Raw genomic sequence first — 16,430 nt, forward strand, 5'->3', positions numbered from 1 at the left:
TTCCTCTACATCTTGGCCGCGGTCACGACTGATTAATGTCACGTGATCTGATGGGCTCTCGATCGCCGAGTTTCGGTGTTTTAACTTCGTGTATTATTGCTTGTTTTTCTTCGTTGGTTTGGCACATTTTTATAGCCGAAATTCCATTCTTAAAAGGTCATTTGTCCAGTTTTATAATTCTGGGCAACAACACAGATCATAAGTAAAATGCAACCAGATTCATTTCCCGTATGAGGAATCAGTAGCGCCAAAAAGGGAAAGACCCTTCTCAATAGTTTTGGCACATTTGCGTTCACTCGTGTTTTTGACAAAATAACCTTGATAGTTTAGCGCACCACCATAGATCACGTGCAAAAACCCATATCGCTCCCAAAAGTTGACCCATTTCAAAACTAAATCCCTTTCTCATATTATAATTATTTATTATTCGAGAAGCAAGTTAGTGAGTCAGAACAGGCTTTTAGCTCCCTCTAGTGGGACTAAGGAGTCCCTGCAGTGTGTCAGAGGGAGCCTGGGCGAGTCTCGTGTAGCTTGCAGACGCCGTCGAGCAGCCAGGATGACAGCAGCACTGTTCGGCTCACGATGATAACACGTCTTCTTCTTCCACTTGCTTCTCTCAAAGGTCAGATTTCTTAATTTACATGTCCTCCCCGATGATGTCAGGCACACAGCGCGACAAGGTGCTGATGCTAAATTAATTTCGATTTGGGTTTTTTTTTGGTTTTATCTGTGCTCACGCTCCCTCCTTCTCCTTCTCCTATTTCTAATCATCAGCAGACATCATGACGCCAATTTCTAGAATATTGTTGTGTGAATGTGTGACACTGCGCACACACGCACGCACACACAGTAGCCGTGCAAGTGATGCAAGCATCCAAGTAAACAGACGGGATGACACACCATGTTTCATGCGGGATTAAAATGCAGGCCATTGGCTGTGGATTATGAGGAGGGGAAAAGGGGATGTTTTCATTGTGTTTACAACCGGATGTGGCGCGTTTGACTCCTTCAGGATGGACCAAAAAAGGGTTGTGCTGTGAGAGTAGCATCTTTAAGGGTACGACAGTCAAACAGTGCATTTATAATGCAGAGGTGGGCAACCTGCGGTCCACGGGTCATATACAGCCCGTGAGGACGTTTGATCCAGTCTGCTCTGCATTGTGAAACACTTTAGAAATTTAAATTTTTGTTGGAATCGTGTTTGAATGCCGAAGAGCCGATGCTCAACTGAAATGAATGAATTTGAAATATAAGAACAGATATGCCATATGGAAATGTAGAAATTAGTGATTTTTCTCCATTGATTTGGGATTTTTTTTCTCAAGTGAAATGTGTGTGGCATTCCTCAAAAAAGTAGAATTTAAAGATTGAACATTTTGGGGAAAAAAGATAATTGCCAGGGAAATGTTGGATTTGAGGTGACAATTATGTGTAATTTTGCGGTTAAATTAAGTGGTTTTGTTTTTTTGTGGAAAATGTGGAATGCTTTAAAAAAAATTGAAATTACATTTATTTCAGTTTGGTAAAAATACAATACCGCAACATGGAAATTTCATTAGTAAGAATGCAATTTAAAATTTTCTCGTATGAGGTCTACTCTGAATTCTACTCAAAGATTCGTCTATTTCATTTTGTCCGAACCATCAACAATGAAATGAAATCGAAGCCCAATGTGACAAGTTTTCCTGTAATATGTAAACTTAACCTCTGTCAGTCAGACGAAACGATACTGAGATAATATACTCTGAAAGGTCGATGCAAAAAGTGAAGTTTATTCTTTGATAGCTTCTTATTATTCCATAGGCATATTAGCATAAAACACGACCAATTATTTCAGTGAAAAAACAAACAAAACAGTTGTCAGCAACAGGGACAACGTAAAATGGCTTCCCACCGGCTTCAGCCACGAGAGGCCTGTTGATAGTCTGTGAATCCGTGAGTGACGCACTGTGATGCTGTGACGTCGATAATGTGTGAGGCCTCCTGTCAGAATGTTTTCTCGGGAGGTTCTTGGGAAATGATGTATTTAAATTGAAAAGCCTACGTTTGATGGAACAGCTGGTTCTGACTGCACCCGCAGTCTTCCAGCAGGGGGCTCACATGAGAGCAGCGGGAAGGGAAGCTTCAAGGCGCCCAAATGTGAAATGAACTACTGTCAATAAAGGCACCATCGTGGACTACTAATGTTACTTGCTGAGCCTTAGCTCAACTGTATAACTGCGCACTTTCCACTTTGCTACAGTGCCCCCCCCCCCCCCCCCCGCCGCCTGCAAGTACATCCCCTTTACTCATGTTTGTTAGGTTGCAAGGTGGGGGTGCCAAATAAGGGAATGACATGATGTCGAAGCTCGCCGCATGCAGCTGAGAATGATGGTGGTTGTCAAACACATGTAGCTGCGGTAATCTTTGACTCCCCGTGTCGCCGCAACAAACCAACTGTGACACTCCTTCAGAGCTTCTCTCGGGGGATGCTACAGCACCCCCGACTCGTGATGACGTGATAAACGCCTACAAAACAAGCACACACCCTAACGAGGGATACAGCAGCCGTACTAATGCCTTTGTCATCTGTGACTGGGCAGAAGAGCAGCATGTGTTGGCTTGGGCGGGTGACGTCAAAACAGACTCAAGCAAAAATAGAGCGCCGTGGCGGATGCTCTCACGCATGAATCCACAGCGACCTACACACGTATATGGCTCATCCCTTTCTGTTAGTGTCGTCACATAAATACTGTATATTGTTGATGCATTTACAGGATTCCAAACGTGTCATCTGGATCTGGACAGAAAATGGGATGGACAGTAAAATGGTTAAAAAATATACTTTTGAGGATTTTACAATGTGGTTTACCGTTTCGCATGTAGACAGCAACCATTACTATTTAACGTGTTAAGCAGTTCAGATAATGGTTGGATATTCATTCATTTATTTTGTAATAATAGCAATACGGTACAAAATGATAGTTGGGGAATAGTGAATTATTATTTGATTTATTTTACTGTAATTTTTCCAATACCTTTAAATTTATATGTTTATACTGTATTAAAATGTATTGCTATATTATGTGGTTTCCCCCAATGCTGTAGGAGGCACTTTAGTACATGTGGTAGTTGAACAAAGATGATTTGATTTTAAAAAAAAAACTTGCTCCTAAGGGAATACTAGTTGTAATCTTCCAATTAGTTTTTTTTGTATTAAAATTTATTTTATGAACATTCAAAAGTGAATGAAATATTCCGACAGCAGGTGTCACATCTACACTTGTATTACCCCATAAGACTCCATTGTTTTTTTTGTTTTTTTATTGCGACACACCTGGCATCTATTTTGGACAATTCTATGCTTGCAATTTTGTGGGAATGGTGTGTGGAATAAACATCCTCCGCCTTCTACCATGAGCAAGGAGCAGGTGTATTTTTAGCCGTGTGAGAGTTCACACTGGGAAAAGTTTGCCACTGCCTACATTAGCACATCAACAGAGTCGGTGCGTGCAAGCAGATAATTGTGTCAATTTAAATGCAGCCAGCTGTGTGAGAGGATGATGTCAGCATCATTATCATTAGTTGTCTATCTCATCTGTTTCTATGGCGACATCGGACTAACCCCCACTCCTCTTCTTGTTTGCCTTTCGTTAGTGACTCATATGTGACTGCCGAGACTGAGGGACCCATATCGCGAGGGGAATTCAGGTTCTCGGTTCACTTGAGATTTCTTCAGGGCTCCTTAAAAACAACAACAACAACAAAAAGAATGCATCCTCAGCCCCGCCGTGACCCGTCCATGTCTGGGAAAGAGCGCAGCCCACGTCACAGGCCGTGGTCAGTCTACCGGGCCAACACGTTTGATCTTTCATCGGAGATGATGGGGCTAGCTCTGTCAGGTAACCATGAGACCGTATCCATGGTAACATGTTTGCTCTGTTGATGATTTAAAAAAAAGGTATTCCAACCGAGCTCTTCTTCCTCTTCTGTCAACAGGCAACAGTCAGGACCCAGACGAGCTGGTGTTAGAGTTCAGTTTGGGTAAGACCACACAACACTTTTTTTTTTTTTTAATCGAAGGTCCAAGTAACCAGTGACTTGCTTAAAACAGGGACCAAATCAAATGACTGGGGGCTAACTAACGATAACAATCAAATCATTTCTCTTGTTGTAGTTGTTTGGAACCAAATGACTTATGAGGAGACTCGGATCATATAGCTCAGAACTTGGGACTCACTCTAGATTTGCACCAGAGGACGATGAATTGCTCAAACCTGGTCCAGAACAGTGTGATCTTACTCGAGACTCACCGCAGCTCAATTGTTTGTTTTACAAACATTTGAAAATGCATTTATGTGAGAGCAATATAATCAAGGATGAGTGACTGCTCCCCGACTTCCTGTTTCCTCCAGTCTGCAGTGAACTGATCACACCGACTGTCGACCGTAAGCCCAGCAGTTTTGTGGCTGTCAGCTGCACCACTCCCCCTCAGGCCTTCTGGACCAAACATTCTCAAACGGAAATAATTGAGGTATAGAACACACACACACGTCTTTCCTTAATGCTGTTATGGAGAAGCAACCTAAGCCTTCCGTGTTGCCCACAGGGGACAAGTAACCCCATCTTCCTGAGCAGCGTGGCCTTCTTCCAAGACTCTCTGATCACCCAGCAGACCCAGGTCAAGCTCTGCGTCTACGACGTGAAGGATCGTTCCCAGGGCACCGTAAGTCACATGCGGAATCTTTGTGTCACGATCAAACCAACCCCTTTGGTGAACCCTCTTAAATACCAATTGTGTCTCGTATCGACCAGATGTACATGCTCGGCTCGGCCCTATTTTCTTTGAAGGAGCTCCTGCAGGACAAACACCACCGCCTGCACCTCACTCTCAGGTAACCCCCAACCCCCTCTTCAGCGTGCTCCTCCTCCAGCAACCCCCAGCTGGATTGGGGATCTCGCTCATTGAGTTTACTTCCAGGTCGGCCGAGAATGAGCGAGTGGGCAATCTCACAGTCATTGCCTGGCAGATTGAGGAGAAACGCGAGCAGAGGGCGCCAGTCGCCAAACTACAGCGAGGAGACACTGTTAATGGAAGGGTGAGTGGGCAGGAATCGCTTAATTGTGATCCCTTGACTATTTCTGGTGGCAAGTAAGAAAGTACAAATACTTTGGGACCGTACTGATATTTTTCAGATACAGTATCTGTAATTTACGGAGTGATATCTGATATATATATGATTGAGTATTGACGACTTGTCACATTTACTCCTCACATTTGAAAGCAGATATCTGTACTTTCCACTCTTTACTGTCAAAATAGGCGGCGTACTATTGTATAATGATAAAATATACGGGGAAAAAAAAGAGAGAGGTAAAGGCAACCGCGGTTGAGATGATCTTGAAATCTTAAGTCAGTAACAAGAATGCTTTGAGAGAAATGTGCCGTATCTTGCGTCAGGCTAAAAACCACAAACTTCTAGCTAGTGTTAAAAACGTCTCCATCTAAACTGAAAAACACAGAATGTGTATTTCTTGGTTTGTTAATTATTAGCTAATATAGTTTTTTTTGCTCATCAATTCACAACATTAGAAAGGCTTTGTGAACATGTTGTTTTGGTACAGTAGCATAACAGCCAAGACAATGCTAGCTAGCTCTCTCAGATGATTTCTGTCCTAAGCATGAGCAGTGAGGTGAACAAAAAAAACAAACAACAACAAACATTTCTGTTTTGTTGTGCCAAGATATCAAGTCGGGTATTGTGTATAATTTATGATCAAATTCTACTTTTTACCTTTGTACTATTTAGTGCTTTAGTACATTTCGGTGTCTATCCGTTTACGTCTACTTAAATACAGGAGCTGAATCAGTACCCATACCGCTAATTTAAATATCTATACGTCTGACTAGGTACAGTATACTTTTGCTGTTTCATTATGTAGCAATGAAAAGTCATGTCGGGATTAACACCGGCACACGATTCCAGATGGTCCTTCCAGTTGACGAAAGCCTGACTGAATCCAAAGGCATCAAGTCCAAGTCTTCATCCCTGTGTAAAGATCCCCTGCTTAAGGCCGGTGAGTACCATCGGCGAGCGTCTGAACTTCAAGAAAGTTTCTACAGCGTCACGCCGGTTACGTTTCCGGTCGTTTCAAGTGTTCGGAAGCGTCATGTCCCAGACGTACCGTTTCCCCACCACGGACGGCAACCATCTCGGCGTCCTGGAGCAGATGGCTGAGAGTGTGCTCTCCCTGCAAATCCCTCGACAGTTTGTGAAGCTGCTGTTGGAAGAAGACGCCGTTAGGTATCGTTGAGAGTCAGTGGCGGGCCGTGCATTTCAACCTTAGGCCTTCAGTGACGTCACATACATGACAACTATTTAGGCTCGTCAGGCAGCACTTAATTTCAGGTGCATTTAAAACCCATCAAGTATGCATTCACAATTAAGAGCAGGAAACTAAATTTACAGATATTGTCAAAAATAAAAAGATTTAAAAAATACTAAATAAAATGCCACCCAGATTACGCTGTGTGATCATAAACCAGTCTGTCCAATAAATTGCGCAATGCCGCGGTTTCATATAAGACACCAACCACACAATAAAACAAACTATTCTTTGAAAATAAAATTAACAGATCATTTGCATTTTGAGAATAGGCTATACAACAGCAAATAACTGAAAATGTTGAGCAGCTGAGATTGAACGAATTTTAGTGCACGAAGCTGACTACAATGCGGCATTATAAATTGCAGGTGAGCTGATTTATTTGATACATTTTTGTATCTTTGTCATTTTATTTCGTGACCATTAATACTAACGAAATAAAATAAAATTCGTTAGTATTAATGGTCACGAAATAAAACGACAAGAAGAAATGTAAGATAAAATTCATTTACTCACCAATGTAGTGCCTGTTCACTGAGCTGCAGATCTACGCGAGTGTCCCCAAACGTTTTTAAACGCACCGTAGCTTGTAAGTGCCCAGCCGTGCTCTGATGTTTCCTTGCTGCCTTGGTAAAACAACTTAAATTGGTAAATCCAGTGGAAGGTCCGTCTTGAAAATTGTGTGGAAAGTAGTCCTGCAACCAGATCAACGTCTTCTCCTTCGGCCATTTTGGGTCAAAATGCAGCAACAGCTCCCTCTAGCAGGCGCTAATCCAATCACCGAACGCGCACGTCCAGTGTCGACGTAACCCCAGTGTCGTGATCTGATTGGCTATTGCAAGTTGACTGTGCCCGTTCATTTACAGCGCACAGGGGCCTGCTCTGTTTAATCTGAAGGCCCCGAGCAAATTTAATTTACCTGGCAACACAAGCTATCTGAAATATGATTGGTTAAAAACTCTACCATAATAAGTTATTTATCGAGTGGCTCTCAATGTTATTTAAAATAAGACACTAAGTGGAAATAATATGACGTAAAGAATACAGATAATGATTTTGTTTACATATTTATGAAAATAAAATAACCTAAATTAAATTTGTTATTCTCAGAAAAGTACATTTATTAAATTTACTTTTCTGAGAATGTTTAGGCCAGCAGAGAAGGCCTTGCTGGCCCTGACGGAACGCCACTGTTGAGAGTTAACTCTTTCGACCAGGTTGCATAACAATGCTTCTCATCATGCTTCTGTATACCTTCAATATCACAAAGGGTGTGTGAACTGGAAGAACTGGGCGAGCTGTCTCCGTGCTGGGAGAACCTCAGGAGGCAGATAATCACTCATTACCAGACCATCATTCTCACATATCAGGAGACCATCAGTGACCTGCATGAGTACAAAGGTAAAAACCACAAGTTTAGTGTGTACTGTATACTGGAACACAGCCCCCAACCATTGTAAACTTTTTTTTTTTTTAGCAAAACCCCATTGTTCAACTTCGAAATAATTACATAACAAACCTGCTTGGATCTGACCTGAATTTGATGCACACAACGTTTTGGAGCATCAATGATTGAGTAGACTAGAACATTGATCATCATTCAAATATATTGCCTCCATATTATGTTTTGAGCTACTTGTATAAAATAAGCAACGAGTCTCTTACTCTTTGTGCTGTGCTAGGTGCAAATGTTTTGGTTGGCAATTGAGTTCCAACGGAAATAAATGAGAACGTTTCTCCTTTTCAGGACCTTCTTTTAAATCGAGCACACTGAAAGCTGAGAGGAAGTTGGAGTTTATTCCGACAAATTTACACATCCAGAGGATGAGAGTACAAGGAGAATCCGGCTATGGTAAACTTGCAGACCCAATACTCAATCCACTATTTCACAAAATATGATCTTGGTTTCGATAGAATTTCTGTCACATCTTTTCCATTGGATCTTATTAGACTGTGAGCCGAACGGGTTATCTTGTTGGACTTTCACAGAAATGTTATTTATTTTCCGTTGTTGTCACTGAGCCTTTACACCCGTGTCATTCGATCAGACCACACGTATGACGTGGTGACCAACGGCGCTCCCGCTGCACACCATCAAGGCTTCAAAGGCTGCGGCCTGAGGAAACTCCTGCACAAGCTTGAAGAGACCAGAAAAGAGTAAGACGAAGGAAGCACAGTTATTAAGTGCGCCCAAATTGATTAATTGGAGATAGAGTTGACCCTTTCTTCCTGTTTTTTTTCTTGTTTGTTTTTTTTTTTGCACCACCAGCTCTTACGATGAAGAGAGGTGAGACTGATGATGACGCTGGCGCTTTGGTGGCGCTTGTTTACCCCCCGCCCCCTATAATGCTATTCGTATCATATTTGCTACATGCATATTTATTAAGTAAGGCATTCTTTGTATTACAATTAAATCGTCTGTATCAAATTTGATACAGACCAAAAATTATGATTTTCCCCAAATTGTAATTTCACATGGAATCTACATAATGGTTACTAAAATGTGATACAAAAAAAATCTCATAACATAATATAGCAAAAATATTTTTGTGGATTTTGTTATAAAGGTTCATAAACACCGCAGTTCCCAAAAATCTGAATTTTCTGGCTATTCTTTGATGTGTCAGGTCATACAGGGTTAAATCGGCGTGTTTTTTTTCTCCATCATTCCGCCAGGTTGAGAGGAATGGCATACCAGCCGCAGGATGTCGTCAGAGCAAAGGAGCTGATCGGCCAAATTAACACACTGAAGACCCAAGTGTGCTACTACATCGAGCGTCTGACGAGAGCGGCCAAGGAGCGCTCGGCCAACGCAGTGGAGAGAACTTTGGCCATCCTGAAAGAGAAGGTGGGTAGAAGCATGAGGATTTGGGCATTCTGTAAGTAAATAGATTAAGTATCAGAAAGACGCTCGATGAAGTCACATTCATTATTCCGGGTTGTCGTCGTGGTATTTGATTGACAGTTGAGTCGAGTGTGGTTTCAGTGCATTCAGCAGAGCGACGATATAGGAATTGTTTGCAGTTGTAAAAATGTAAACATTTTACAAAACTTGCACAGCCTTGACCGAGATTCTACTCAACATAATAGCACATTTAACCCTTTCGGGGAGAGCAGTTACTACAATGGACAGCTTACCACGTTATCGGGTTACAGGGGGCATGAAAGGGTTGAGTACAATTGAAATGAGTTTCGGCAATCTGTGTGCTGGCCTATTTCAGACTCGTCAATTGGTGAGCGCGTGCGACTCCAAGCTCTTGTCCTCGGCCATCATCGCCCTTGCCGCCGCCCGCCCGGAGTCCGCCCTGCAAGGCAGCCCGTCCCCATCCTCATCCTCCCTGTCGCCTTCCTCGCGCTCCCCCTCGCGCTCACCCGCTCACCACCCATCATCCCCATCGCGGGTGGCGACCTCGCCCTCCCGTCTCGCCACGCCGCCAGAGAGCATCGACGGGATTAAAAACAAGCGGGCCTCATTGCAAGCTGACTTGCACACGGAAGAGTGGGTACGAGAACGTCCACGGGCCTCTCGTGTCCATTTTGTGTCGTCGTGATGAGACTTTATCGTATGTAATGTGTGTGCAGGAGAAAGTGTGGCTGAATGTGGACAAGAGTCTGGAGTGTGTAATTCAGAGGGTGGACAGGTTGCTGCGTGGGGATCAGCTCCAGAGTGACAGCAGTTCCGATGACGTGTTTGCATTGGCAAGTGAGGACCCCACAAAGACAAAAAAAGGTTAACCTCTCATATTTTCTGATTCTGAAACTGGTCCAGGAACAGAATATCAAACTGTTTCTGAATAACAATTGAACCAAATCTTACATTGTGCAAGATAATCACGCAAGAAACCATTAAAAAAAAAAAAAGACATACTGACACATGCCCACAAAATGTGTTGTTCTCTCTCACTGCTAGGTAGCAGTCCCGAGCGGGAAAAATCATCACCAGGTAAGATCTGAATGAAGGCAATAAAATTCAGCATCAAGCATACATTATGAGGTAGATCTCAGTGGGCACCACAAAATTGTATTTTCTTTGGAACCTTTGGGGGTACGTATTGAAAAGAAAGGGCCGATCTCAATGAAGCTGTGTTAAAAGTCAACTCCGGTGTTTATTAAATATCCTGTATAAAACACATCATTCATGAACATTAACCGTTACGCTGTGCTTGGTTATTTACTTCCGTGGATTTATTTTGTGGGCGTAGAGGCAGAAAGATTTTGTCCGGATCCGTTTTTCTGTGTGGTGGGGTGGGTGACCCCAAGGTACATCCTCTTCTTTTTACTGTGAAAGAATAATGTGTAATAACACATCCAATACAGTCGGTGGTAGTGCCACTCACATTGTTGGAGTGCGCGCGCAGCGAGTGTAAACAATGTTGATAAAGTTATTCAGCAAATTTCAATTTTTTTCTTTTGTTTTCTTTTATGTTGATAAGGATAAAATGGTGTACTTATCAAAAAAATATAGAGAGAGAGACAAATTATGCTATTTTCATGCGATGGAGAGTCTGGGAGCTCAAACGGTTTTATACTTCCTGGGCGGGCGTATAAATGAAAATAATTGAGGAGCACAGGTCTAGCTAGATACATAGAATAAGTATACAATAGGATCATAATAAATCCCCAAATAATGTAAATAAATAAAATCTGTGAGAGATTGATGTCCTTCTAAAAAGCTTTATAAATGCGACAAGCGCGATTTACAATGGGATTTTGTCTGTCTAATACAGGGGTGTCAAACATGCGGCCCGCGGGCCGGAACCGGCCCCCAAGGAGGTTCGATCAGGCCCGCAGGATCATTTAAAAGTGAAAAAATGCATAAAAGACAAGGAATCGTTTTAATAAGGTGTGATTTATGGAGTATCCACTAGGGGACACACCGTTTTGATCAGAGTAGAAGACAACATTGTTTTGATCAGGGAAGAAGACAACAGCAGCCTCAGTCTGTCACTGAGACAGACCCAACACAGCAGACGCTATCAAGGTCATGCGATTACTTTATTCTTTACATACTTAATAACACTCTGCTTAGTTTCTAAAGTGTAGGCAGGGATTAAATTGAGATTTTATATGCACGTGTGTAGATGGTTTAAAAATTCCTTTCTTTATAAATCTCGTTTAATCTTAAAATGCATTCCTATTATTTTTCAGTACCAATCGCTTCTTAAAGTTCTGTGCCTTGGTACAATCAGTGGGATCAGTTGCAATCCATATATATGAATGAAATCTAAGGTGCTTCATGAAATGTTTTGTAAAAGATATGCTCATTACATTTCGACATTTTCCTGATGTTTTCGTGCTTCTTTAGACCAAAACAAAGGAAAGACATATTATTTTGGTTATTTATAGCAGAGTATGGTATCATTTTAATGGTCGGGCCCACTTGACATCAACCGAGGCCGTATGTGGCCCACCATGTGAAATGAGTTTGACACCCCTGGTCTAATAGAACCTCCTTCCTTTACTTCAACATAGTTCCTTGGCGCCAAGATAGCGCCAAACTCTACTTTTGTATTAGACAGGGCTTTACTGTTATCTTGTGGCATTTCAGAACTAACACACAATCCGCAAATAGGCAGGTTTGTCAACAAGCAATTGTGGCTGGGTGCCCCAAAATGGGGTAGCAACACCGTAGCGTAAAGCAACCATTGCCTCTTACCTGCAGGCGAGTGGGCCGAGGCCCTGCACCCTCTGCTCTCCACGCTGAGCGACTGCGCCTCGCTGATGAGTGACAAAGCCAAGAAGGCCATGGTGTTCCTCCTCATGCAAGACAGCGCTCCCACCATCGCCATGAGCCTCACGCTGCAGTACCGCCGCGACGTCGTCTTCTGCCAGACCGTCAGTTCTCGGCAGCTGCCTACAACCGCACCAAGACGAAGATGAGGAGGATGATGATTTCTGTCGATGTGCTTTACAGCTAACGGCTCTTACCTGCGGCTTCGTCCTCAAGCTCAGGAACAGTCTGTGCGACTCGGGTTTCCTCAAGCAGCTCCACACCATCGGTCTGCTGGTGCAGTATGAGAGCTTGCTCAGCACCTACGGTAATGTGTGAGTGTAGTGGCCGAGACCAGTATTCAGCCAGTGCACATATTATATGTGGGTGTGGGTGTGCGTGTGTGTGTGTGTGTGTGTGTGTGTAGGTGGGCTAGTCGAGTGGATAGTGCGTCGACCTCACATTACAGAGGTTGTGGGTTTGATCCCGGCTCCTGTGTGGAGTTTGCATGTTCTCCCCGTGCCTGCGTGGGTTTTCTGCGGGTACTCCTGTTTCCTCCCATATTCCAAAAACCCTTATGGCAGGCTGATTGAACACTCTAAATTGTCCCTAGGTGTGAGCTTGAGCTCGGATGGTTGTTCGTCTCTGTGTGCGCTGTGATTGGCTGGCGACCGGTTCAGGGTGTCCCCCGCCTACTGCCCGATGACGGCTGAGATAGTCTCCGCGCTCACACTCACACTTCGGGACAATTTAGAGTGTTCAATCAGCTTGTCACGCATGTTTTTGGAATGTGGGAGGAAACCGGAGCACTCGGAGAAAAACCACGCGGGCCCGGGGAGAACATGCAAACTCCCCACAGAGCTGGGATTGAACCCGGTACCTCTGCACTGTGAGGTCGACACGCTAACCACCGGATCACCGGACCGCCAGACCATAAGATATCAAATAAAATTGAGTGTGTGTGCATGTATTTGAGGGAATCTCAGTTTCCTGAACTGCTGTGACAAGCGTTCATACATCCATTTGTTTTTGTCACCTTTAGGTGAGGAGCTTGCCATGTTGGAGGACATGAGCGTTGGGGTGAATGACCTGAGGAACGTCACCTTTAAAATCACGCAAGCAAGTACGGCCTTCAGCCCGGACATGCTGCCCGTCATCACGGGAAACAGGAACGGTTTTAACATCAGAGTCCCCATCCCCGCGGCCATTTTCGACAGTCTGCCACGGGAAATCCAGAACGGCATGCTGCTGCGCGTGCAGCCTGTCCTCTTCAACGTAGGCATCAATGAGCAGCAAACGCTGGCTGAGAAGTAAGTTCATCCTAAAAAAATTCAAGAAAATAAGACAATGAATGAAAATTTTAAAAAAGTCTGCGACTTTTTAGATTTGATGGCGATATTGGTCATGTAATATGTCTGTTGGTGTGTGTGTGTGTGTGTGTGTGTGTGTGTGTGTGTGTGTGTGTGCAGGTTCGGAGACACATCTCTGCAGGAGGTAATCAATATCGAGAGCATGGCTCGCCTCAGCTTGTACTACGACCACTTTAAAGAAGTCCTGCCCGAAGATTGTGAGTCCACTCTTCCTCCAAGCATAAAGACCACCACTCCACAAACTCCATTCTTCCTCCTCCTGTCATCTTCGTAGGTCTTCCTCGCTCGCGTAGCACCGCCAGTCTGCCCGATCTGCTCAAACAGCTCAGTCACAATGTCAACGCCAAAAAGAGCAAGAACGTGGAGATTTTGTGGCAGGCGGCAGAGGTAAGTGCTCACCGCCCTCTTAAAATCATGCCCGAAGTCATATTTTGACAATTAAAAAAAAATATATATATATATATATATATATATATATATATATATATATATACAGTATATATATATAAAATTCAATAATCCATGCTCAAAATTCAACAGGAAGGCTGCCTGTCCAATTTCATCTATCTCTGCCAGCAACATATAGTGACAGCGAGAACAATTAAATTTGCATCCGCTGGACATCGGAGGGCACCTGTGTATACACTTTTTTTTGGTGGTGTACTATAACGTTGTCCCTAACGTAAAAATGTCTTACGTTTGCATTACGTGAACGCTAACAGAAAAATCGATACTGAGCGTGGAAAAAAAAAAAAAAAAGACTCGATACTGTTCCGTGAGACCCAGAAAAGGACGAGCATTGTCCGAATTCAACCAAGTAGATTTCGCAGCAGCCCCGTGAGTCTACCGACTTCTATTTCTGCATCGGCTGCAGGCGTGCCGGCGCCTGAACGGCGTGCGTTTCACAAGCTGCAAGAGCGCCAAGGACCGCACGGCCATGTCGCTGACCCTGGAGCAGTGTCACATCCTGCAGCAGGAGCACGCTCTGGCGCCGCAGGTCTTCTACCAGGCTCTGGACTGCATGCGCAGGTCAGTTGCTCGCCAAATGCTGATCACGAATGCAGTGGTACTGCACTGTACTATGATTCTTACCTCCTGTGCTCTGATGTGTTTTGCTCGTGCAAACAGCGAGGGCTGCAGACGGGAGAACACCATGAAGAACGTGGGCTGCCGCAAATACGCCTTCAACTCACTCCAGCTCAAGGCCTTCCCCAAACAGTATCGCCCTCCGGAGGGCACGTACGGGAAAGTCGAATCCTAACCGACATATGAAGTAGAAAGACTGATGAAGCACCTCCAATATGTACACACACACACACACACACACACACACACACACGGGCGCGCGCACACACACATATGCAAACACACACACACACACAGAGTTGTTTGTGTTTAGTTACTGATAAAGAGTTTCATTTATGTCCAAGTGCTATTGTAGGTTGCTTTCTCGTGGTTTTGCTTCCTGTCAAATTGAAGTACAAAAGCCAAGCAATGTTAAGTGCCACATTGAAAAGAAAAAATAAACAAAAATACACGACACGATTAGGCGTAATCACGCAAGGATAGTCATTAATTTGCAGTCGAATACCTGAGATTTTTTTTCCTGTTCCGTTTAACTCCAATTTTAAGAAGTGAATTTCAAAATCCGCCCACACACGTGTAAGTCATGCTCCTCTGATTTCATTTATCTCCCCATGTAATCCTTGGATGTTATTCTCATCACATTATGACTTAAAAAAAAACACTTTTGTCTCATTTTAAAAGTTCTTTCAACTATTTTCAAAAATAGACATACTTTTCTCAAAACGTCTTTCCTGAAAATATCCAACATCATTCTCAAAATGGCACAATTTAAACCTCACCTTAATTCGCAGTCCCCCCCCCGCCCCCAATACTCATTCATACGTAGCCAGTCTACTGATATTTTTTTTCTCCTCACAAATGATGATGAAATTAGTGAATGTGCAGGAAAACAAAGGTTGTGTGTCAGGTGCACGAAATGTTCCCAGCGCACTAGCTGTGAATTGAGTATTATTTGATTGTACACCGGAAGCTACTGTGGTGTGTCTTTTAACTGTCAGAATAAGAACCATGCAGCATGTATTGCTTTGAGTCACCACATTCAGTTCACTTATGCACAATGTGGCACACACAAAAAAATAAAAATAAAAATAAAAAATTGTGCATGGGATTTAAAAAAAAGCATTTTTGCTGCAGTCAAGCATAAATTGTACTGAGATTTCACACCTCTTCTGTTGCTGCCATATCAGGCCCCGTGTATCTTACTGTCCTATATCAACAAACACTGCCAACTTTATTTTAGGAATCATAGTTATTTTGCTTGTAGCTACTTATGTTAATGTACGTTACTGAAATTATTGAGTATGCTACATGCACACGGGTGGAAGAGTTGGTAAAAATGGCTGCTGAATAAAGAGATGGTCAACTCAAAAACGTGTGAGAAAAATTATATGTAGCCTGCAATGTTTATTTCCTGTCTTCTTGGATATGGACACATTTGACACGTTTGCCTGAAAGGTCTGGCCGTATTTGAATATTATATTCTCCAATAGCGGGTGGTGAATGGTTAGCACGTCCGCCTCACAGTGCAGAGGTGCGAGTTTTGAGACTAGGCCTGGGCCTTCCTCCGTGGAGTGTGCGTGTTCTCCGCATGCCTGCGTGGGTTTTTCTCTGGGTACTTCGGTTTCCTCCCACATTCCAAATACATGCATGGCAGGTTAATGGAACACTCTAAATTGTCCCTAGGTGTGATAATGAGCGCAGGTGGTTGTTCGTTTATGTGTGCCTTGCGATTGGCTGGCAACCGGTTCAGGGTGTCCCCGCTGACTGCCCAAAGACAGCTGGGATAGGCTCCAGCACACTCGCGACCATTTAAGAGGATAAAGCAGATGTGATCACTTTCACATTGTAATAAATTCACATCTATTGACTAAAAGTACCATGAGCCTGTTCCAAAACAA

General features: G+C 43.4%; 1 protein-coding gene and 1 long non-coding RNA gene across 3 annotated transcripts; one reads left to right on the plus strand and one right to left on the minus strand.

Moving 5' to 3' along the window:
- The first annotated feature begins 514 nt into the window (after nucleotides 1-514).
- Nucleotides 515-15,903, plus strand: inpp4aa (inositol polyphosphate-4-phosphatase type I Aa). Of its 2 annotated transcripts, XM_086124073.1 has the most exons (24): nucleotides 515-622; nucleotides 3,637-3,881; nucleotides 3,979-4,023; nucleotides 4,395-4,513; nucleotides 4,589-4,705; nucleotides 4,795-4,874; nucleotides 4,961-5,078; nucleotides 5,967-6,057; nucleotides 6,137-6,284; nucleotides 7,637-7,767; nucleotides 8,114-8,218; nucleotides 8,415-8,523; nucleotides 8,636-8,653; nucleotides 9,043-9,214; nucleotides 9,588-9,869; nucleotides 9,949-10,096; nucleotides 10,277-10,309; nucleotides 12,029-12,201; nucleotides 12,281-12,404; nucleotides 13,119-13,386; nucleotides 13,546-13,643; nucleotides 13,721-13,833; nucleotides 14,321-14,475; nucleotides 14,575-15,903. In XM_086124073.1, exons 2-24 carry the CDS (start codon nucleotides 3,752-3,754, stop codon nucleotides 14,705-14,707), a joined length of 2,910 nt encoding a protein of 969 aa, XP_085980199.1. In that variant the 5' UTR covers nucleotides 515-622; nucleotides 3,637-3,751; the 3' UTR covers nucleotides 14,708-15,903. The 2 variants fall into 2 exon arrangements, with proteins under 2 accessions (XP_085980199.1, XP_085980198.1); XM_086124072.1 differs by having other exon boundaries at nucleotides 14,321-15,903.
- On the minus strand, nucleotides 5,733-12,523 carry LOC147198262 (uncharacterized). The gene is made up of 6 exons (XR_015102301.1): nucleotides 12,295-12,523; nucleotides 12,023-12,220; nucleotides 9,062-9,202; nucleotides 7,621-7,751; nucleotides 6,883-7,061; nucleotides 5,733-6,261 (listed from the first exon to the last, which is right to left on the minus strand). It is a non-coding gene; the product is annotated as an uncharacterized LOC147198262 (long non-coding RNA).
- Nucleotides 15,904-16,430: the final 527 nt, after the last annotated feature.

The sequence above is a fragment of the Hippocampus guttulatus genome, chromosome 11 (assembly GCF_054856545.1).
Source record: "Hippocampus guttulatus isolate MCC_2025c chromosome 11, RoL_Hgut_1.0, whole genome shotgun sequence".
Taxonomy (NCBI): domain Eukaryota; kingdom Metazoa; phylum Chordata; class Actinopteri; order Syngnathiformes; family Syngnathidae; genus Hippocampus; species Hippocampus guttulatus.